General features: G+C 38.7%; 1 protein-coding gene across 1 annotated transcript in view; it reads left to right on the plus strand.

Moving 5' to 3' along the window:
• LOC129637639 (phospholipid-transporting ATPase ABCA3-like) overlaps nt 1–23,419 on the plus strand; it is a 181,601-nt gene that overhangs the window by 146,068 nt on the left and 12,114 nt on the right. Inside the window, exons 20-22 of the mRNA XM_055561866.1 lie at nt 971–1,158; nt 1,589–1,759; nt 2,349–2,539. Coding sequence (XP_055417841.1) covers nt 971–1,158; nt 1,589–1,759; nt 2,349–2,539 — 550 coding nt within the window. The remainder of the gene's footprint in view (nt 1–970; nt 1,159–1,588; nt 1,760–2,348; nt 2,540–23,419) is intronic.

A 23,419-nucleotide genomic window follows, 5' to 3' on the forward strand; every position in this document is an offset into this window, starting at 1 on the left:
TGTCTATTCAGGTCCTATGCCCATTTTTTAAATCAGATTGTTTGTCTTTTTGATGTTGAGTTGTATGAATTCTTTTATATGTTGGATATTAACCCCTTATCAGGTATATAATTAGCAAATATTTTCTTCCATTTGGTAGGTTGCCCTTTCATTTTATTGATGGTTTCCTTTGTTGTACAGAAGCTTTTTATTTCAATATAGCTAAACTTATTTATTCTTGTATTTATATATATTGAGTTGGTCAAAAAGTTTGTTTGGGTTTTCCTGTAAGATGGTATGGAAAAACCTGAATGAACATTTTTGCCAACTCAATATATAAGGATATGTGTTAGTCGCTCAGTCATGTCTGACTCTTTGTGACCCCATGGATAGTAAGTAGCCCACCAGGCTTCTTTGTCCATGGAATTCTACAGGCAAGAACACTGGAGTGGGTAGCCATTTCCTTCTCCATAGGATCTTCCTAACCCAGGGATTGAACCTGGATCTCCCACATTGCAGGCAGATTCTTTACCATCTGAGCCACCAGGGAAGCCCATAGAAGATATATATAATGTATATGATAATTTTCATCTGTGGGATAGTTGGCTTAATAGAAGTTACTGGCTACTACTGGAAGTGAAATTCTATACATTATTTTAATAGATTTAATAAAATGGCTCTTTCCTAGTGATATCTGAATATGCAATTTCATCTAACCAAGAGTTATCTTGGGTGCATTGCAGTGCACAATAGATATGTACTGAAAATTCCAGTGAGGGATATTAGTATTCCATTTTACTACAGTGGGTTCCAGGTGTAAAGTTTCTTTAGACTGAAAAAGAAATAATTCTTATTCAGAACTCTATGGGTATCACATGTTCTTGCTAGCATGGGCTAGAAACTTCAGGTTTTCTCTCTCATCCGTGTTACTGTATGTTCAATGGAATAGTCGACTTAGGTTTACTGCTTATGAATTACCCTCTTGATTCAGATTAGGTCAAGAATTGGCTATTGTCCTCAATCTGACCCCATGCTGGGCCACATGACAGGTCGGGAAGTGCTGATCATGTACGCCAGGCTGCGGGGTGTTCCTGAGCCAGACATTGGCATGTATGTGGAAACCTTTTTGTATTCAATGCACATGGAAACCCATGCTGACAAGCTGGTCTGTACATACAGGTGAGACATTATGTTGCTTATTTATTAAGCTGCCTACTGCCCATCTGTATTTCTGCTGTTTGGAATGAATGCCTGTACACTCAACCTGACAACTCTGTCACATGGAAACAAATAGCCATCAGGGTTCAGATATCAGAAATAAGGCAGATCACATTTGTATGAAGTTAACCTTTTGCAGACATGATCTGTAGCCTTTGCATTTCAAAAAGAACACATTCATTCCTGTATCCCTATGGTTATTTATCTTCTTAAAACAAAAATATTTTACCAATAATGATGCTAAAAAGCATACCCCCCCCAAAAGTCATTTCAATGAAAATGAGTTGGTGTATACACAGCATTGTGGATATATGAGCTAATTCTGTTGAATTAATGATAACCTTATTTCTTCTTTCTCCTCCACTTTCTCTCTCCTTCTTTGACAATAAAGTGGAGGAAACAAAAGTAAATTGAATACTGCTATTGCCCTAATGGGAAAGTCCTCAGTTGTTTTCCTGGATGAACCATCTACTGGCATGGACCCAGTAGCCAGGCGCCATATGTGGGACACAGTTACAGGGATATGTAATAGTGGCAAAGCTATCGTCATATCTTCCCACAGGTATGACCCATTAGGAGACATGGGTGAGCGTTAGAAGTGTATAAGAGAGAATTAGTTTGAGTCAGGGATATGTCAGTGAACTTGTCTAAGTACGTGAAGTACATAAGAGGGACTGTGAGCAAATGCTGATTCCTGGGTAAAATCTAGAATACTCAGTTAAGTTCTGAAATGTAGTTCCTTATATAATAATTGCACAAAACATACACATTTATTACTGCATTAAAAGCAATAACTGCCTACCAAAAATGTTAGGTTATGACTGGAATTCAACTGGTAAAATATTATTTAAATAATAAAAATTTGTATTTAACTGATAGCAAATTTTATCTGTGATAGTATTTAATTTTATCTAACTGATAAGACTTGGTAAAAGGTAGGAAGTCAGGGAAGTGTTTCTCTTGTGAATTTAGAAATCAACTGCTTTGAATTTTTAAATCTCCTCTTTCCAAATATTGTCTTAGTCATGATCACTTGCAATATAAAGCCTTCTTACTATAAGTGTTACGTTATAATCATAGCTCTGTTTTGAAATATAGAGTTTTGCTTCTGAGAGGGAATCTCTTCATCCATATATCTTTTGTGCCTCTAGCATGGAAGAATGTGAGGCACTTTGTACCAGGCTGGCCATCATGGTAAAGGGGAAGTTCAAGTGCCTAGGCAGCCCACGTCACCTCAAGAACAAGTTTGGTAATATATATACTCTGACAGCAAAGATTAACATTGGTGATAATGAAGATAAACTAGAGGAGTTCAAGGAATTCATTGAGACAAATTTCCCAGGTAATGTAAATAGGGCTTACTTGTGAAAATTGTTTTAAGTCACATATGTTGTTCTGCTGCATGTACTCAATAACTTTTTTCCATGAGTAATTAATGTTTATTGAGCTTTTATATTAGGCTCCTTTAGAAATAATTTTTCTACAAATTTACCCCTGATTATGCTAAGACGCTTTCTCAAAATAGCAGAGGTTCTCACCAGTCTCTTGTAGGAATTAACCAGTAAGATACATCCATTCAAGTTTATTCATTTAGAGTTAAATTATTGAAGTTAAGGCTCTATTTTTTAATCTTTGATAATTTTTAAGGTTTCCCTTCTTTTTGAGCATCTTTCCTCTGCCATTCCCTGATCACTGAGTCAGGCAATGTTTATGAAATGCAAATCCCCTTTTCTTCTTTCAAGGAAATGAACTGGATGTTTGACATAAAAATTTATTCAGCTTTTGTATGCTAATTTCAGCAAGTGCCTCTCTGTGCCCATGATAAACAAATTTACAGCCAGCTTCTATTTATTTGTACTCTCACTACTTTATTTGTAGTCTTTTAACTTGAATGATCACTCTATCAACAGTGTGGTAGCCAGATGGTTAGGATGCATGTTTAAAAGCATGGAGTCTATAACAATGATAAAGCAATAAATGGTATTGGCCTGCACTAAGGAAGTGACAGTAAGCATGGAGAGAAAGAAATTATAGGAAATGAACATATATATATATATATATAGAGAGAGAGAGAGAGAGAGAGAGAGAAGAGAAGGCAATGGCATCCCACTCCAGTACTCTTGCCTGGAAAATCCCATGGATGGAGGAGCATGGTAGGCTGCAGTCCATGGGGTCACTAAGAGTCAGACACGACTGAGCAACTTCACTTTCACTTTTTACTTTCATGCATCGGAGAAGGAAATGGCAACCCACTCCAGTGTTCTTGCCTGGAGAATCCCAGGGACGGGGGAGCCTGGTGGGCTGCCGTCTATGGGGTCACACCGAGTCGGACACGATTGAAACGACTTAGCAGCATATATATATATATATATAGAGAGAGAGAGAGAGAGAGAGAGAGAGAGAGAAAGAGGCAGGTGGGGTGGGGGGGCGGGGAATTATCAATTAGACAGGAAGAACCATAATGTAGGAAAGATCATTAATTTAGTATTAATTATATTAGAATATTCTAATAAATATGTCCATCAGGCCAGCTGGATATTGATTAAGCCATTCATTCATATGGAAAGATTTGTGGAGCACTCTTTGTATGCAGTGTTGCAGGTAATTAACCACACAGAAACATATACACTATGAGCCATTCCAATATTCTATTTAACTTGAAGATGCGAGAGGACACAAAAAACTGAGGCCAAACTTGTCTTAAAGGAGGTGATGAACACAATAGCTTGGATATGAAACTACATATGGAAAGTTACTGAATTGGCAATCTTTCCCCATGCTATCCTTGAGCAAATTAGCTATTTCAAATAAAACTTTCTCATTTAAAGATAACAAAATAGAAAGGATGGTCCCTTTATGTATGGGACCTATGCATAAAGATTATCCAGAAAAGAAAAAAGAAAGAACTATAACATGTGAAAGGCAACTTAAATATACATTTCAGCCTAAAATTATCTCTAGGAATTAGAAGATTATTTCAATTAAGTGCTTCCCTTTAGTGGCAAAGAATTTAAGTCATCATCTATTTTTTTAAAAGGCCACAGAGAAAATAGTTCCTCTTTCTACAGCATGACAGATTATTCTCTCAGAAATGTACCACTATTAAAATAAAAATACATATTGGAAAACAAAGTAAATATGCTTTTAATTATTTGCTTAGACTCAAAAAAAAGGGGGGGGGGAGGAAAAAAAATTCAAAGAACCAAAACAGAACAGAAAAAAAATATCAAGCTAAAACCTGATAGAGACAATAATAAAATGCAAACATTGGTTTTCCCTGAAACAAATTCCAATACCAGTACTGATATAACTTTGGACCCACTGCAGCGTGAGAAGCTTAATCTAAGATTCCCACTAAGCAAGGACCTTCAAAAATGAACAAATGCTTTAGTTGCCAGCCCAGAATGTAAGAAGGTTAAAAACTGACATTCTGTCCTAATAACAAGTAAAAAGCTGAACAAACTGAAAAATCAACAGATCTTCTAGGATCTGAAAAAGAAGTAAGGCCAAACCACTGCAGTCAATATTGGACAGATAGGCAAATACAGGGAATCACGGATTACCAGATCAGAGAATGTCTAACAGAAACTCCAAAGGCAACCAGTGCCAAGGCGGGAAAATCTGAATTGCAATTGAATTGCTGAGAGTACTGTGTGGACATCCCTAAAGGGTAACCACTCCAGAGGGGCCAGTTATGGAGGTTTCCTACAGATTGTGATATTTACCTCCAGGACCTTGACAAGGTTCTAGGGTATTATCAGAGCCTAAATGACCTCAGAGAGGTTCCAGCCAACTCTTAGCCATCGTGCTCCACAAAAGAGAGGAGAAAGAACTGAAAAACACTTGTAAAGTTCCCAGTGCAGAGGCACGGGCTCACTAAATTCAGATATACACAGCCTATAGCACACTTCCTCTCCCCAACAACTCGTCACCAGATTTGTTGTTGTTGTTGTTTAATCACTAAGTTGTGTCCAACTCTTTGCAAACCCATGGACTGTAGCTTGTCATACTTCTCTGTCTATGGGATTCCCCAAGCAAGAATACTGGAGTGGATTGCCGTTTCCTTCTCCAGGGGATCTTCCTGACCCAGGGATAGAACCCATGTCTGCTGCTTTGGCATGCAGATTTTTTTACCACGAAGCCATCAGGGAAGCCTTCATCACCACATTACAAAACGCCTATTTATAGCCATCCTCCTTCCCAGGAAGTCTGGCTATCAAAAAAAAAAAAAATTTACAAAGCACACCAAAAAATCAGAAAACACAATTTGAAGACATAGAGCAAAGTTAGAACCAGATATGACAAGGATGTTTGAATTGTCAGTCCTGAAACTGAAAACAACTATAATTGATATTCCAACGGCTATAATGGACAAAGTAGACAGCATTCAGGAACAAATGAGCAATGTAGGCAGACAAGTGAAAATCCTAGAAGGACCAAGAAGAAATGCTGCTGCTGCTGCTGCTGGGTCGCTTCAGTCATGTCCGACTCTGTGCAACCCCATAGACGGCAGCCCACCAGGCTCCCCCGTCCCTGGGATTCTCCAGGCAAGAACACTGGAGTGGGTTGCCATTTCCTTCTCCAATGCATGAAAGGGAAAAGTGAAAGTGAAGTCACTCAGTCGTGTCCGACTCTTAGCGACCCCATGGACTGCAGCCTACCAGGCTCTGCCACCCATGGGATTTTCCAGGCAAGAGTACTGGAGTGGGGTGCCATTGCCTTCTCTGAGAAGAAATGCTAGAGATCAAAAATCTAACAAAAATGAAGAATACCTTTGATGGATTTCAGTAGACTAGACAAAGCTGAGGAAAGAACCACTGAGCTAGAAGACAAAACATGGTCCACTGTAGAAGGAAAGGGCAAACCACTTCTTGCCTTATATTCTTGCCTTGAGAACTCCATGAACAGTATGAAAAGGCAAAAAGTTAGGACACTGAAAGATGAGTTACCCCGGTTGGTAGGTGCCCAATATGCTCCAGGAGATCAGTGGAGAAATAACCCCAGAAAGAATGAAGACATGAAGCCAAAGCAAAAGCAATACCCAGTTGTGGATGTGACTGGTGATGGAACAATAATGCTGTAACAAGCAATACTGCATAGGAACCTGCAAAGTTAGGTCCATGAATCAAGGTAAACTGGAAGTGGTCAAACAGAAGATGGCAAGAGTGAACACTGATATTTTAGGGATCGGCGAACTGAAATGGACTTGAATGGGTGACTTTAACTCAGATGACCACTATATCTACTACTGTGGGCAAGAATTCCTTAGAAGAAATGGAGTAGCCATCATAGTCAACAAAAGACTCCCAAATGCAGTACTTGGATGCAATCTCAAAAATGACAGAATGATCTCTGTTTGTTCCCAAGGTAAACCATTCAATCTCACAGTAATCGAAGTCTATACCCTAGTCAATAATGCTGAATAAGCTGAAGTTGAACGGTTCTGTGAAGACCTACAAGACCTTCTAGAATTAACACACAAAAAAAAGATGTCCTTTTCATTATAAGGGACTGGAATGCAAAAGTAGGAAGTCAAGAAATACCTGCAGTAACATGCAAATTTGGCCTTGGAGTACAGAATGAAGCAGGGCAAAGGCTAATGGAGTTTGGCCAAGAGAACGCATTGGTCATAGCAAAAACCCTCTTCCAATAACGTAAGAGAAGACTCTACACGTGAACACTACCAGATGGTCAATACCAAAATCAGATTGATTATATTCTTTGCAGCCAAAGAAGGAGAGGCTCTATACAGTCAGCAAAAACAAGACTGGGAGCTGACTGTGGCTCAGATCATGAACTCCTTATTGCCAAATTCAGACTTAAATTGAAGAATGTAGGGAAAAACCACTAGACCATTCAGGTATGACTTAAATCAAATCCCTTATGATTATACAGTGGAAGTGACAAATAGATTCAAGGGATTAGATCTGATACACAGAGTGCCTGAAGAACTATGGATGGAGGTTCATGACATTGCTCAGGAGGCAGTGATCAAGACCATCCCCCAAAAAGAATGCAAAAAGGCAAAATGGCTGCCTGAGGAGGCCTTACAAATAGCTGAGAAGAGAAGATAAGTGAAAGGCAAAGAAGAAAAGGAAAGATATACCCATTGGAATGCAGAGTTCCAAAGAATAGCAAGGAAAGATAAAGCCTTCCTCAATGATCAGTGCAAAAAAATAAAGGAAAACAATAGATTGGGAAAGACTAGAGATCACTTCAAGAAAATTAGAGATACCAAGGGAACATTTCATGCAAAGATGGGCACAATAAAGGACAGAAATCGTATGGACCTAACAGAAGCAGAAGATATTAAGAAGAGGTGGCAAGAATACACAGAAGAACTATACAAAAAGAGATCTTCATGACCCAGATAATTACAGTGGTGTGATCACTCAGCTAGAGCCAGACATCCTGGAGTGCAAAGTCAAGTAGGCCTTAGAAAGCATGACTATGGACAAATCTAGTGGAGGTGATGGAATTCCAGTTGAGCTATTTCAAATCCTGAAAGATGATGCTGTGAAAATGCTGCACTCAATATGCTGGCAAATTTGGAAAACTCAGCAGTGGCCACAGAGCTGGAAAAGGTCAGTTTTCATTCCAATCCAAAAGAAAGGCAATGCCAAAGAATGCTCAAACTACTGCACAATTGCACTCATCTCACATGCTAACAAAGTAATGCTCAAAATTCTCCAAGCCAGGCTTCAACAGTATGTGAACTGAGAAATTCCAGATGTTCAAGCTGGATTTAGAAAAGGCAGAGGAACCAGAGATCAAATTGCCAACATCCATTGGATCATTGAAAAAGTAAGAGAGTTCCAGAAAAACATCTATTTCTGCTTTATTGATTATGCCAAAGCCTTTGACTGTGTGGATCACCACAAACTGTGGAAAATTCTTAAAGAAATGGGAATACCAGACCACTTGACTTGCCTCCTGAGAAATCTGTACACAGGTCAAGAAGCAACAGTTAGAACTGGACTTCGAGCAACAGACTGGTTCCAAATTGTGAAAGAAGAACGTCAAGACTATATCTTGTCACCCTGCTTATTTAACTTATATGCAGAGTACATCATGAGAAATGCTGTACTGAATGAAGCATAAGCTGGAATCAAGACTACCAGGAGAAATATCAATAACCTCAGATATGCAGATGACACCACACTTATGGCAGAAAGTGAAGAACTAAAGAGCCTCTTAATGAAAGTGAAAGAGGAGAGTGAAAAATTTGGCTTAAAACTCAACATTCAGAAAACTAAGATCATGGCATCTGGTCCCATCACTTCATGGCAAATAGATGGGGAAACAATGGAAACAGTGACAGACTATTTTGGGGGTCTCCAAAATCACTACAGATGCTGACTGCAGCCATGAAATTAAAAGATGCTTGCTTCTTGGAAGAAAAGTTATGACCAACCTAGACAGCATATTAAAAAGCAGAGACATTACTTTGCCAACAAAGGTCCATCTTGTCAAAGCTACGGTTTTTCCAGTGGTCATGTATGGATGTGAGAGTTGGACTATAAAGAAAGCTGAGTGCCGAAGAATTGATGCTTTTGAACTGTGGTGTTGGAGAAGACTCTTGAGAGTCACTTGGACAGCAAGGAGATCCAACCAGTCCATCCTAAAGGAAATCAGTCCTGAATATTCATTGGAAGGATGCTGAAGCTGAAACTCCAAATCTTTGGAAGTTTGACTCAACTGAAAAGACCCTGATGCTGGGAAAGATTGAAGGCAGGAGGAGAAGGGGATGACAGAGGATGAGATGGTTGGATGGCATCACCGACTCAATGGACATGAGTTTGAGTAAGCTCCAGGAGTCGGTGATGGACAGGGAAGCCTAGCAGGCTGCAGTCCATGGGGTTACAAAGAATCATACATGACTGAGCGACTGAAGTGAACTGAACTGAACTGAGAAGACATATCAATAGAACACACAAAAATAAAAAACACAGAAAACAAAGACTGGGGTGGGAGGTAAAATATCCAAAGACTGTAGAACAGTTTCAAAAAGTGTAACATATACATAATGTCGGGCATTCCAGATAAAAGAAAAAGAGGCAGAAAAAAGTATTTGAAACAATGACAGAGAATCTCCTCCAAATTAATGTTAACACCAACCACAAATCCAGAAAGCTCAGAGAATACCAATAGGATAAATGCAAAAAATAAATAATTAACTATGCTTAGGGATATCATTTTTCAACTTCATAAAATCAGAGAAAAAATATTGAAAGAAGCCAGAGGTGAAAGATATCTTAAGCTATAGAGAAATAAAAAACCACACCCAACTTCTCCTCATGCAAGCAAGAAAAGAATAGAGTGAAATATTTTAAGTCTTGAGAGAATAAAACCACCAACTTAGAATTCTGTACCCAAAGGAATTACTCTTCAATGTGAAGGAGAAATAAAGACTGTCAGGCAAAAAAATTTAGGAAATTTCTTGCCAGTAGACCTGCTTTGTGAGATATGTTAGAAGAAATTCTTTAAAGAGAAGGAAAATGATGCAGGTATAAACTTAAATCTGTGTAAGTAAAGAAAGGCACCAAAGAAGGAACAAGTGAAGATAAAAGTTAAAACTTTTATTTTTCTTATTTTTAAGCAACCTAAACAATCAAAAGTTTACTTAAAATAATAATAATGTCATTAAAATGACAAAACAGCATTTTCTACTGTCTTCCCAACAAAGGATACCAATTTTGACAGTTACCTATATGAAAGAGTGCCTCTGTAGAAGTCAGAGAGTCCAGCAGAGAAGTTCCAGTATACCAATGAGTAAAAAAATCCAAGATTAACCGGACATTGATGAGGGTAAGAGGAACAGTTCTATTTTACCCGTGTCACTTCAATCACAAGATGGCACAGCTCAGTGCCAAAAGGAAACTTCTTGGTCTACAATTTCTTCCATGAGGGAAACTAAGAGCATTTAAGTGAACATCTGGCTTCCCAAGTTGTGTGGAATATTGCCAAAAAAAAAAAAAAAAAAAAAAAAAAAAACATTTATTTCTTGCCCCATTCAGAGCACTGAATATACTGCATGACTGGGTACAGGAACAAACTGAAAGAATAGCAGCCAAGGGTCTCAGATGGTATCAAGGTGATTCAGATCTTACAGACCATTTGTAGATCTTATCAGAGAGCCAGCCCATGAGTTTCTGGGGACACCTCATCTTCAGGCCCCTCCCCAATAGCATAGAAGTACCAATGCTCCACCTCACCTACACGCAACCCACATTCTAGGCTGACTCTTTGTGTACAACCCAAGAGTGTTAAGAGTGAGCCTCTGAAGACAGCTGGTAGGCTAGCTGTCTGTCTGACAGAAAGGTGGCCCAAATCTGCAGGATGGGTGAAAGCACGCAAACCTGAGCATCAAACTCTCACTCTATAGAAAGCAGATGGCACACTGTCATTACCCAGCCTGGCACAGCAGGACTGACAGGAGGCAGTGAGTTTTAAGAATTCACCTCAAAGAGGGAACAAGAAGTTTGAAAAAAGCATACTCAAAAGATCTGAGAAAATCTCAATCTTCCTAACTGGGTTGATGGGAGGCATTTCCCTCCTGAAGGCAGTTAGAAAAGAATGAAGATGGTGACTGTTCCTTCAAATGTAAGGTCTGAAATTAAAAACTTATTCTATGCAACTGGAGATATTATGTTCTAAGATTTCAAGCTATACTACAAAGCTACAGTAGTCAAAACAGTATAGAACTGACACAAAAACATATAAATCAATAGGACAGAATAGAAAGCCCAGAAATGAAACCAAACTTATGTGGGCAATTAATTTATGACAAAGGAGCAAGAATAGACCATGGGGGAAAGACAGCATCTTCAACAAACAGTGTTGGGAAAACTAGACAGCTAAGTGTAAAAGAATCAAGCTAGACTACATTCTCACACCATATACAAAAACATATAATCAATATGGATTAAAGACAAATATAAGACTAGAAACAATAAAACTTACAGAAGAAAACATAGACAGTACACTTTTGACATCAGTCTTAGCAATATTTGGAGAGGGGAGCAGGGAATCTTAATCTCCTCAGTTAAGTAAAACAAAAGCAAAAAAAACAACCAAATAGGACTATATCAAACTAAAAAGCATTTGCTCAGCAAAGAAAATGATCAAAAAACAAAAAGTCTGCCTACTGAATGGGAAAAGATATTTGTCAACAAGGTGTTATTATCCAACATATACAAAGAACTCATACAACACAATATCAAAAAACCCCAAAACAACTTCATTAAAACATGGCAAAGGACCACAGTAGACTTTTTTTTCAAAGAAGACATACAGATGGCCAACAGGGATATGAAAAGAAGTTCGTCACTAACCATAAAGAAAATATAAATCAAAATGGCAATGAGCTATCACTTCACACCTGTCAGAATGACTATTATCCAAAAGACAACAAATAACAAGTGTTGGTGAGGATGTGAAGAAAAGGGCACCCTTATGCTCTGTTTATAGAGATATAAATTTGTACAGCCACTATGGAAAACAGTACTGAGATTCCTCAAAAACTTAAAAATAGAATTATCATATAATCCAGCAATTCCACTACTGGGTATTTATCCTAAGAAAACAAAAACACTAATTTGAAAAGATATATGCACCCACATGTTCATTGCAGCATGGCTTACAATAAACAAGATATAGAACAAACCCAAGTGCCCACTGATAGATGAATGGGCAAAGAAGATATGGAAGGACATACCTGGTGGTCTCGTGGTTAAAAATCTGCCTACTATTGCAGGGGACACGGGTTTGATCCCTGTGGATCAGAGAGATTCCACAAGCCATGTGGTATAGAGAGAGTCCACATGTCATGGGGCAACTAAGCCCATGTGCCACAACTGCTAGACTCACGTGGCGCAACTACTGAAGCCCACCCACCTAGGGCCCGTGCTGCATAATAAGAGAAGCCAGCACAGTGAGAAGGCTGTGCACTACAGTGAAGAGTAGCACCTACTTGCTGCAACTAGAGCAAACAAAGCAACAAAGACCCAGCACAGCCAAGAGTCAATAAATTTTTTTAAAAGAAGATATGAACCGGAATATTACTCATCCACAAGAAAGAATGGAATTTTGCCATTTGTGACAACATGAATGAAAATATGCAAAGCGAAATATCAAAGACAAATACTGTATGATTTTACTTATACATGGAAACTAAAACACAAAATCAATGAATAAGCATAACAAAAGAGTCATCGATATAGAGAACAAACAGGCAGTTTCCAGAGAAGAGAAGGGTGGGAGAAGGAGAATAATGTGTGAGGGAGATTAAAAAGCACCAACTTTCAGTTACAAATAAATGAGTAAGGAGCATAAAATAAAATGTATAATGTATGGAATATAGTCAATAATTATGTAGTATCTTTGTAAGATGAAACTAGACTTATCATGGTGATCATTTTGAATGCATAGGAATAGTGAAACTTCATGGTGGCTGAGTGGTAAAGAATCTGCCTACAATGCAGGAAACTCAGGTTCACTCCCTGGGCCAGGAAGATCCCCTGGAGAAGGAAATGGAAATGCACTTCATTATTCTTGCCTGAGATATCCCATGGACAGAGGAACCTGGTGGCCACAGTCCATGGGGTCACAAAAAATAAGACACAACTTCACGAATAAACAACAACATGTTGTGTGACAGGAACTAACATGGTGTTGTAGGTCAGTTACACTTCAAAAGCAAACTCATAGAAAATGAGATCAGATTTATGGTTACCAGGGGTAGTAGGGTGAGGGGAGGGAATTAAATCAAAATAGTCAAAAGGCACACATTTCCAGTTGTAAGATAAACAAATACAATACTAGAGTTGTAATGTACAATATGATAAAGATAATTAACACTGCTGTACGTTGTATATAGAATAGAGAAGACTCTATTCTTCTCTTGAAGAAAATTAGAAGTGCCAAGGGAACATTTCATGCAAAGATAGGCACAATAAAGGACAGAAATGGTATGGACCTAACAGAGGCAGAACATATTAAGAAGAGGTGGCAGGAATACACAGAACTATACAAAAAAGATATTAATGACCCAGATAACCATGATGGTGTCATCACTCACCTAGAGCCAGACATCCTGGAGTGTGAAGTCAAGTGGCCTTAGGAAGCATCACTATGAACAAATCTAGTGGAGATGATGGAATTCCAGTTGAGCTATTTCAAATTCTAAAAGAGGATGCTGTGAAAGTGCTGCACTCAATATGCCAGCAAATTTGGAAAACTGAGCAGTGGCCACAGAACTGGAAAATGTCCGTTTTCATTTCAATCCCAAAGAAAGGCAGTGCCAAAGAATGTTCAAACTACCATACAATTTGACTCATTTCACATGCTAGCAAAGTAATGCTCAAAATCCTTCAAGCTAGGCTTCAACAGTATGTGAAATGAGAACTTCCAGATGTTCAAGCTAGATTTAGAAAAGGCAGAAGAACCAGAGATGAAATTGCCAACATCCATTGGATCATAGAAAAAGCTAGAAAATTCCAGAAAAACATCTTCTTCTGCTTCATTAACTATGCTAAAACCTTTGACTGTGTAGATCACCACAAACTGTGGAAAATTCTTAAAGAGATGGGAATACCAGACCACCTTACCTGCCTCCTGCAAAACCTGTATGCAGGTCAAGAAGCAACAGTTAAAACCAGAGATGGAACAATGGACTGGTTCAAAATTGAGAAAGGAGTACATCAAGGCTGTATATTGTCACCCTGCTTATTTAACTTCTATGCAGAGTACATCATACGAAATGCCAGGTGAATGAAGCACAAGCTGGAATCAACAATGCAGGGAGAAATATCAATAACCTTAGATACAAAGCTAGCACCACCCTTATGGCACAGAATGAAGAGGAACTAAAGAGCTTCTTGATGAGGGTGAAAGAGGAGAGTGAAAAAGTTGGCTTAAAACTCAGCATTCCAAAAACCAAGATCGAGAACAAGATGGCAGAGGAGTAGGTGGACGTGGAGTACATCTGTCTCTATGAATACATAAGAAATACACCTTCAGACACAAAAGTGGATGCAGAACACCAGCGAGAGCAGACAGGAGTACCTAACCAGAGGAAAAGAATATGTGCTGCTGCTGCTAAGTCGCTTCAGTCATGTCCAACTCTGTGCTACCCCATAGACAGCAGCCCACCAGGCTCCCCCTTCCCTGGGATTCTCCAGGCAAGAACACTGGAGCAGGTTGCCATTTCCTTCTCCAATGCATGAAAGTGAAAAGTGAAAGTGAAGTCACTCAGTCGTGTCCGACTCTTCGCAACCCCATGGACTGCAGCCTACCAGGCTCCTCCGTCCATGGGATTTTCCAGGCAAGAGTACTGGAGTGGGGTACCATGGCCTTCTCCGAAAGAATATATACAGCCACACAAAACTCAATAGGATGAGGAAACTAGGGGGAGAAACAGGAGTGTTAATAGGACTGGACCTGCCCTTGGCGGGTGGTGGAACTGAAGCAGGGATCTGATCCCCACATCAGGGCAATTGTCTGAGTCAGAGGAGAAACATTTAAGGATGAGAGTGAAACAGCTTATCTGTGGCAGCCTAAATGCAATGAGAATCAGACAGTCCTTGCCACAGCCGTAAATACCCAGGACAGGGACAAGGGTCCCCTGGAAGGTGCAGCAGCTGGGAGCTAGTTTGGGGAGTGTGGAGCAATCCCAGGGCAAGGACTGCTGTTGACCCTGAGAGACGTATCGAGGAGAGGTGAGGGAGGAGATTGTGGTGGGAAATGGCTGTGGAGGAAAGCCAGGCAGCCATGGAAGCAAGGCGATACTGCTGAGTCACGTGTAGTGGGTGGAGCCATCACCATATCCTCTCTCTCCCCACATGCCAGCATCTGCAGCTGAACAGTAGAGAGGCTGGCCCATCAAATGCCTGATACACTGAACTACAGATCAGGACCCCACCCAGGGTGCTCCTTTAAGTGACTAATGCGCCAAACTACAGAGTAGGGCTCCACCCAAGGTGCCCTGTTAAGTGCCTGACATGCCATCTACAGAGTAGGACCCCAGTCAAGAGGGCCCCTCTATGTGCCTGATGCACTGAACAACAGAGAAGGACCCCAGGCAAGGGAGCCCTCTAAGTGCCTGAATGGGTGGAACTGTGGACAAAGACTGGCCAAAGAGGCTTTCTGATCACCAGCTACCAGAGGCTAGAAAAAAGACTCTGATAGTGCCTTAATTCCTGCCACAGAGGCATCCGCGTCCCTGCACACTTGGCACCACCAGGATCCCCACAAGCCAAGAAGGTGCACCACCTTCAAGCTCAACTCTCACTGGGACAGAGCTGCCACAGGCAAAAAAAGTCTTGTGTCTGTGAGCACAGGGTCACTTCAGTAGTGTCCAACTCTTTGCAACCCTGTAGACTGTGGCCTGCCAGGCTTCTCTGTCAGGGAGCGGGGTTCTCCAGACAAGAATACTGGAGCGTATTGGCCAATACTGTTTGCCATACCCTTCTAGAGTGCCACATTTCCTGCTTCCCTAGCTGCTAAGTCCCCTGAGTACTGGGTGCTGCCAGAACCCCTGCAACCCAAGCAGCTGCACTACCTCCACACCTGGCCCTCACAGGGGCAAACCCAAGTCCTCCAGGGCAGCCTCAGGAGCAAACCCCAGTGGACGACCCACATGCAGAGGTGGAAATAAAACCACAAGTGAAACCCAGGGGCAGTGTGGCTAATGAAGAGGACCCAAAACCTCCCCACCAGCTGTACAAGCTGCAGATTAAATCCACACAATCAACTAGGCAGACTCTGTGTCTATGGAATGTATAAAAGGTCATTGAGAGCTCCCACAAAAGAAAACACACTAGTTCTGATAGCTGTGGACATTGGAAGCAAGAAAACATAAGAGAAGGATCAGATTAAAGTCTGAGATGCCCCCACCAGAGGTCCAGAGATCAGCACAGTGTTGGAGGGCCTCCTAGGGAGGTGAGGTGGACTGTGACTCCCAGCAAGGGAAAGGACTTTGACAGCAGTGACTCAAGAAAAACATTTATTATTCTTATGTTTTGACTTGCTCTGTAGTCTTTTGGCTTTTTTTTTTTTTTGCTTTTTTTTCCCTCCCCCAACCCAACCCTTTGTAGTTGTCAATTTTATTGGCACTATGAAATCTAATTAAGCTTTTGAGCTTTTTTTTTTACCCCTCAGTCACACTTTTTATTGCTGTTATAAACCTCTGCCTCTATGTTGGGCTTTTGCAGTTCTGTGGAGTTTTCCTTTTTCTATTTTTTTAATTTTAATTTTTAACCTATTGTTATTTTTTCTACATTTATTCCTTTGGCTGCTTTTCCTACTATTCATCTCCCCTTGCAGTTAATCTTTAATGTGTATAAATCTTCTTTATCTACCTCTATTTAACTTTGCATATCTATTTTTTTTTCCTTTCTTTACTTTCCTCTCAACATTTTGTTAGTTTTATTTCCATTGCTTTATTTCCCAATTGGTCCCTTGCTTTAGTTTTTTCTTTTTTTTCTTTTTTTTCTTTTTTTTTTTTTTCCAGTTTGTGCTTTAGTTAGTTTTGTTCTGGTAGATATAATTTTTGTTTTCCTTTGTTCACCAGGTCAATCTATTGTACTTTATTTTTGATGGGCTGTTTTGATTTTGCTTATGGGTGTATATGTATACGTGTATATTCAGTCACACTTTTTATTGTTGCTATAAACCTCTGCCTCTACGTTGAGCTTTTGCAGCTCTGTGGAGTTTTCCTTTTTTTTTTTTTTTCTTTTTTCTTCTTCCATTTTATTTTTCTTTTCTCTTTTTTAGAATTTTTATTTTTATTTTTTTAGAAGAGCTTATTATATTTTTTCTACATTTATTCCTTTGTTTGGCTTTCCTACTGTTCTTTTCCCCTTGCACTTAATCTTTGATGTATATAAATCTTCTTCATCTACTCTATTTAACTTTGCATGCCTATTCTTTCTTTCTTTTCTTTCTTTCCTTTCCTCTCAACATGTTTGCTAGTTTTGTTTTCATTGCTTTATTTCCCACTGGGCACATTGCTTTAGTTTTGGTTTCCAGTTTGTGCTTTAGTTAGTTCTGTTCTTAACTGGTAAATATAATTTTTGATTTACTTTGCTGGGTCAATCTACTGTACTTTATTTTTGTTGGACTGTTTTCACTTCGTTCATGGGTGTATATGTATATGTGCATATTCCATTATTTTTATTATTATTTGCCTGTTTTTGTAACTGCCATTTGTCGGGGGTTCATCTTTGGTTTCTCGTTTTTGGATATTTGTTTTAATCTCATTTAATGCCATAACAAACCACATCTTCGTTCCTGACCAGAGATCAAATCCTGAGCCTTTGGAGTAGGAGCCCTGACTCCAAGACCCTAGACTACCAGAAAACTAACCCTAGGGAGTATCAAATAGTTAGAACTCACACAAAGGAAACCACTTGAATACAAGACCCAGCATCACCCAACCACCAGTAGCACCCTGTGCAGGATGCCTCATCTAAACAACAAACAACAAAAATACAAACCAAATCATCAGCAGACAGGATTACCACCTCACTCAGCCTTGTCCATCAGAGGAAAAACAAACAAAAAAACAAAAACTCAGCACAAATCTCACCCTATACGAAGCTTACACAAACACTGGACCAAACTTAGGAAGGCAGAAAGCAAAAGAAAGAAAGAATTCAACCTTGAAGCCTGGGGGAAGGAGACCTCAAACACAATAAGTTTTTAAAAAATGAAAAGGGAGAGAAATGCTACACAAATGAAGGAACAAACTAGAAATACAGATGTCCAAATAAATAAAGAGGAAATAGGCAAACTGCCTGAAAAAGAATACAGAATAATGATAGTAAAGATGATCAAAAACCTTGAAAACAAAATGGAGAAAATGCAAGAATCAATTAACAAAGACCTAGAAGAATTAAAGAATAAACATACAGAGATTAAAAAACACAACTACTGAAATTAAAAATACTCTAGAAGGAATCAATAGCAGAATATCAGAAGCAGAAGAACGAATCAATGAGCTGGAAGATAAAATGTTGGAAATAACTTCTGAAGAGCAGAATAAAGTAAAAAGAATGAAAAGAACTGAAGACAGTCTCAGAGACCTCTGGGACAATATCAAATGCACCAACATTTGAATTATAGGGGTTCCAGAAGAAGAGAAAAAGAAAGGATATGAGAAATTTTTTATTTTTTTTATTTTTTTTTAATTTTATTTTATTTTTAAACTTTACATAATTGTATTAGTTTTGCCAAATATCAAAATGAATCCACCACAGGTATACATGTGTTCCCCATCCTGAACCCTCCACCCTCCTCCCTCCCCATACCATCCCTCTGGGTCATCCCAGTGCACTAGCCCCAAGCATCCAGTATCGTGCATCAAACCTGGACTGGCGACTCATTTCATACATGATATTTTACATGTTTCAATGCCATTCTCCCAAATCTTCCCACCCTCTCCCTCTTAAAGAGATTATAGTTGAAAAATTCCCCAACATGGAAAAGGAAATAGTCAATCAAGTCCAAGAGGCACAAAGAGTGCCATACAGAGTAAACACAAGGATAAACATGCCAAGACATGCACTAATCAAACTAACAAAGACTAAACACAAAGAAAAAATATTAAAAGCATCAAGGGAGAAGCAACAAGTAACTCACAAGGGAAACACCATATGCTTAACAGCTGATCTTTCAGCAGAAACTCTACAGGCCAGAAGGGAATGGTAGGATAAATTTAAAGCACTGAAAGGGAAAAATCTACAACCAAGATTACTGTATGCAACAAGGATCTCATTCAAAATTGATGGAAAAATAAAAAGCTTTTCAGATAAGCAAAAGTTAACAGAATTCAGTACCACCAAACCAGCTTTACAACAAATGTTAAAGGGACTTATATAGTCAAGAAATACAAGAGAAGAAAAAAGATCTACAAAATCAACCTCAAAGAACTGAGAAAATGGCAATAGGAACATATATATCAATAATTACTTTAAATGTAAATGGACTAAATGCTCCAACCAAAAGACACAGACAGGCTGAATAGATACAAAAACAAGACCCATATATATGTTGTTTACAAGAAACCCACTTCAGACCTAAAGACACATATAGACTAAAAGTTAGAGGATGGAAAAATATATTCAATGCAAATGGAAAGCAAAAGAAAACTGGAATAGCAATCCTCATCAGACAAAATAGACCTTAAAATAAAGATTACAAGAGATAGGGAAGGGCACTACATAATGATTAAGGGATCAATACAATACGAAGACATAACAAAGGTAAATAAATATGCACCCAACATAGTAGCACCTCAATATATAAGACAAACAATCAGATCAGATCAGTCACTCAGTCGTGTCCGACTGCAACCCCATGAATTGCAGCACACCAGGCCTCCCTGTCCATCACCAACTCCCGGAGTTCACTGAGACTCACATCCATCAAGTCAGTGATGCCATCCTTAACGGACATAAAAGAAGAAATTGACAGTAACACAATAATAGTAGGAGACTTTAATACCCTATTCACACCAATGGATAGATCATCAAATCAGAAAATTAGTAAGAAAACACGAGTCTTAAATGACATATTAGATGAGATGGATCTCATTGATATCTTCAGGACATTCCATTCAAATGCAGAAGAATGCACCTTCTTCTCACGTGCACATTGAACATTCTCCAGGATAGACCACATCTTGGGTCACAAATCAAACCTCAGTAAATTTAAGAAAACTGAAATTGTATCAAGCATCTTCTCTGACCACAACGCTATGAGACTAGATATCAATTACAAGGAAAAAAAAACTGTAAGAAACACAAAGACATGGAGATTAAACAACACGTTTCTAAATAACCAACAGGTTACTGAAGAAATCAAAAGGGAAATCAAAAAATTTCTAGAAACAAACGACAATGAAAATACAACAACTCAAAACCCATGGGATGCAGCAAAAGCAGTTCTAAGAGGGAAGTTTATAGCAATACAATCCTACCTCAAGAAGCAAGAAAAACATTGACTAGACAACATAACTTTACACCTGGAAACTTTACAACTGGAAAAAGAAGAACAAAAAAAAATAGTAGAAGGAAAGAAATCATAACATACTAGAAGAAATAAATGAAAAAGAAATGAAAGAAGCAATAGTAAAGATTAATAAAACTAAAAGCTGGTTCTTTGAGAAGATAAACAAAATTGACAAGCCTTAGGCCAGACTTATCAAGAAAAAAAAAGAGAGAATCAAACCAACAAAATTAGAAATGAAAGAGGAGAGGTTACAACAGACAAGGCAGAAATACAAAGGATTATAAGAGATTATTATGAACAACTATATGGCAATAAAATGGATAACCTGGAAAAAATGGACAGATTCTTAGAAAAGTTCAATTTTCCAAGACTGAGCCAGGAAGAAATAGAAATTATGAACAACCCATTGCTGCTGCTGCTGCTGCTAAGTCGCTTCAGTCGTGTCTGACTCTGGGCGACCCCATAGATGGCAGCCCACTAGGCTCCTCTGTCCCTGGGATTCTCCAGGCAAGAATACTGGAGTGGGTTGCCATTTCCTTCTCCAATGCATGAAAGTGAGAAGTGAAAGTGAAGTCACTCAGTCGTGCCCAACTCTTAGCGATCCCATGGACTGGAGCCTATCAGGCTCCTCCGTCCATGGGATTTTCCAGGCAAGAACAACCCATTACAAGCACTGAAACTGAAGCTGCGATCAAAAATCTCCCAAAAAACAAAAGCCCAGGACCAGATGGCTTCACAGGAGAATTCTCTCAAACATTAGAGACGAGCCAATGCCTATCCTTCTAAAAAATTGCAGAGGAAGGAACACTTCCAAACTCATTCTACAAGGCCACCATCACCCTTATACCAAAACCAGACAAAAACAACACAAAAAGAGAAAACTACAGGCCAATATCACTGACGAACATAGATGCAAAAATCCTCAACAGAATTTTAGCAAACAGAATTCACCAACACATCAAAAAGCTCATATACTATGATCAAGTTGGGTTTATTTTAAGAATGCAAGTATTCTTCAATATATTCAAATCAATGTGACACACTATATTAACAAACTGAAATATAAAAACCATATGATAATCTCAATAGATGCAGAAAAAGCCTTTGACAAAATTCAGCACCCATTTATGATTAAAACTCTTCAAAAAATGGGCACAGAAGGAACCTACCTCAATATAGTAAAGGCCATATATGATAAGCCTACAGAAAACCTTATTCTCAAAGATAAAAAACTGAAAGCATTACCCCTAAGATCAGGAACAAGAGAAGGGTGTTCACTTTCACCAATATTATTCAACATAGTTCTGGAAGTCCTAGCTACAGCTATCAGAAAAGAAAAAGAAATAAAAGGAATCCAGATCAGAAAAGAACTAGAGCTCTCACTGTTTGCAAATGACATGATACTGTACATAGAAAATCCTAAAGATAGTATCAGAAAATTACTACAGCTAATCAGTGAATTTAGCAAAGTTGCAGGATACAAAATCAATACACAGAAATCACTTGCATTTCTATATACTAACAATGAAAAATCAGAAAGAGAAATTAAGAAATCAATCCCATTCATCATTGCAACAAAAAGAATTAAATAGGAATAAACTTACTTAAGGAGACAAAAGAACTATACACAGAAAATTATAAGACACTAATGAAAGAAATCAAAGATGACATAAACAGATGGAGAGATATTCCATGTTCCTGGGTAGGAAGAATCAATATTGTGAAAATGACTATACTATCAAATGCAGTCTACAGATTCAATGCGATCCCTATCAAATTACCAATGGCATTTTTCACAGAAGTAGAACAAGAAAATTTCACAATTCATATGGAAACACAAAAGACCCTGAAAAGCCAAAGCAGTCCTGAGAAAGAATGGAGCTTAGAGGAATCAACCTTCCTGACTTCAGATTATACTACAAAGCTACACTCATCAAGACAGTATGGTACTGACACAAAAACAGAAATATAGACCAATGGAACAAGATAGAAACCCCAGAAATAAACCCATGCACCCATGGGTACCTTATTTTTGACAAAGGAGGAAAAAACATACAATGGAGTAAAGACAGCCTCTTCAACAAATCGTGCTGGGAAAACTGGACAGCTACGTGTAAAAGAACGAAATTGGAACACTTCCTAACACCATACACAAAGATAAACTCAAAATGGATTAAAGACCTAAGTGTAAGACTAGAAACTATAAAACTCTTAGAAGAAAATATAGGCAGAACACTCGATGACATAAATCAAAGCAAGATCTTCTATGACCCACCTCCTAGAGTAATGGAAATAAAAACAAAAGTAAACTAGTGGAACTTGATTAAACTTAAAAGTTTTTGCACAGCAAAGGAAACTATAAGCAAGGTGAAAAGACAACCCTCAGAATGAGAGGAAATGATAGCAAATGAAACAACTAACAAAGGATTAATTTCCAAAATATACAAGCAGCTCATACAACTCAATACCAGAAAAATAAATAACCCAATCAAAAAGTGGGGAAAAGACTTAAATGGACATTTCTCTGAATAAGACATACAGATGGCTAACAAACACATGAAAAGATGCTCAACATCATTCATTATTAGAGAAATGCAAGTCAAAACTACAATGAGATACCATCTCACACCAGTCAGAATGACCATCATCAAAAAGTCTACAAACAATAAATGCTGGAGAGGGTGTGGAGAAAAGGGAATGCTCTTGCACTGTTGGTAGGAATAAAATTCATATAGCCACTATGGAAGACAGTATGGAGGTTCCTTTAAAAACTAGGAATAAAACCACCATATGACCCAGCAATCCCACTCTTAGGCATATACCCTGAGGAAATTGGAAAAGACACACATCCCTGTAGTGCTATTGCAGCACTATCTACAATAGCTAGAACGTGGAAGCAATCTAGATGTCCATCAACAGATGAATGGATAAAGAAGTTATGGTACATATACACAAAAGAGTATTACTCAGCCATAAAAGGGAATGCATTTGAGTCAGTTCTGATGAAGTGGATCAACCTTGAACCTATTATACAGATGGAAGTGAGTCAGAAAGAGAAAGATAAATATTGTATTCTAATGCATATATATGTAATACAGAAAAATGGGACTGAAGAATTTATTTACAGGGCAGCAATGGAGAAACAGACATAGACAACAGACTTATGGACATGGGGAGAGGGGAGGAGATGGTGAGATGTATGGAAAGAGTA

Source organism: Bubalus kerabau, chromosome 23 (genome assembly GCF_029407905.1).
Source record: "Bubalus kerabau isolate K-KA32 ecotype Philippines breed swamp buffalo chromosome 23, PCC_UOA_SB_1v2, whole genome shotgun sequence".
Taxonomy (NCBI): Eukaryota; Metazoa; Chordata; class Mammalia; order Artiodactyla; family Bovidae; genus Bubalus; species Bubalus kerabau.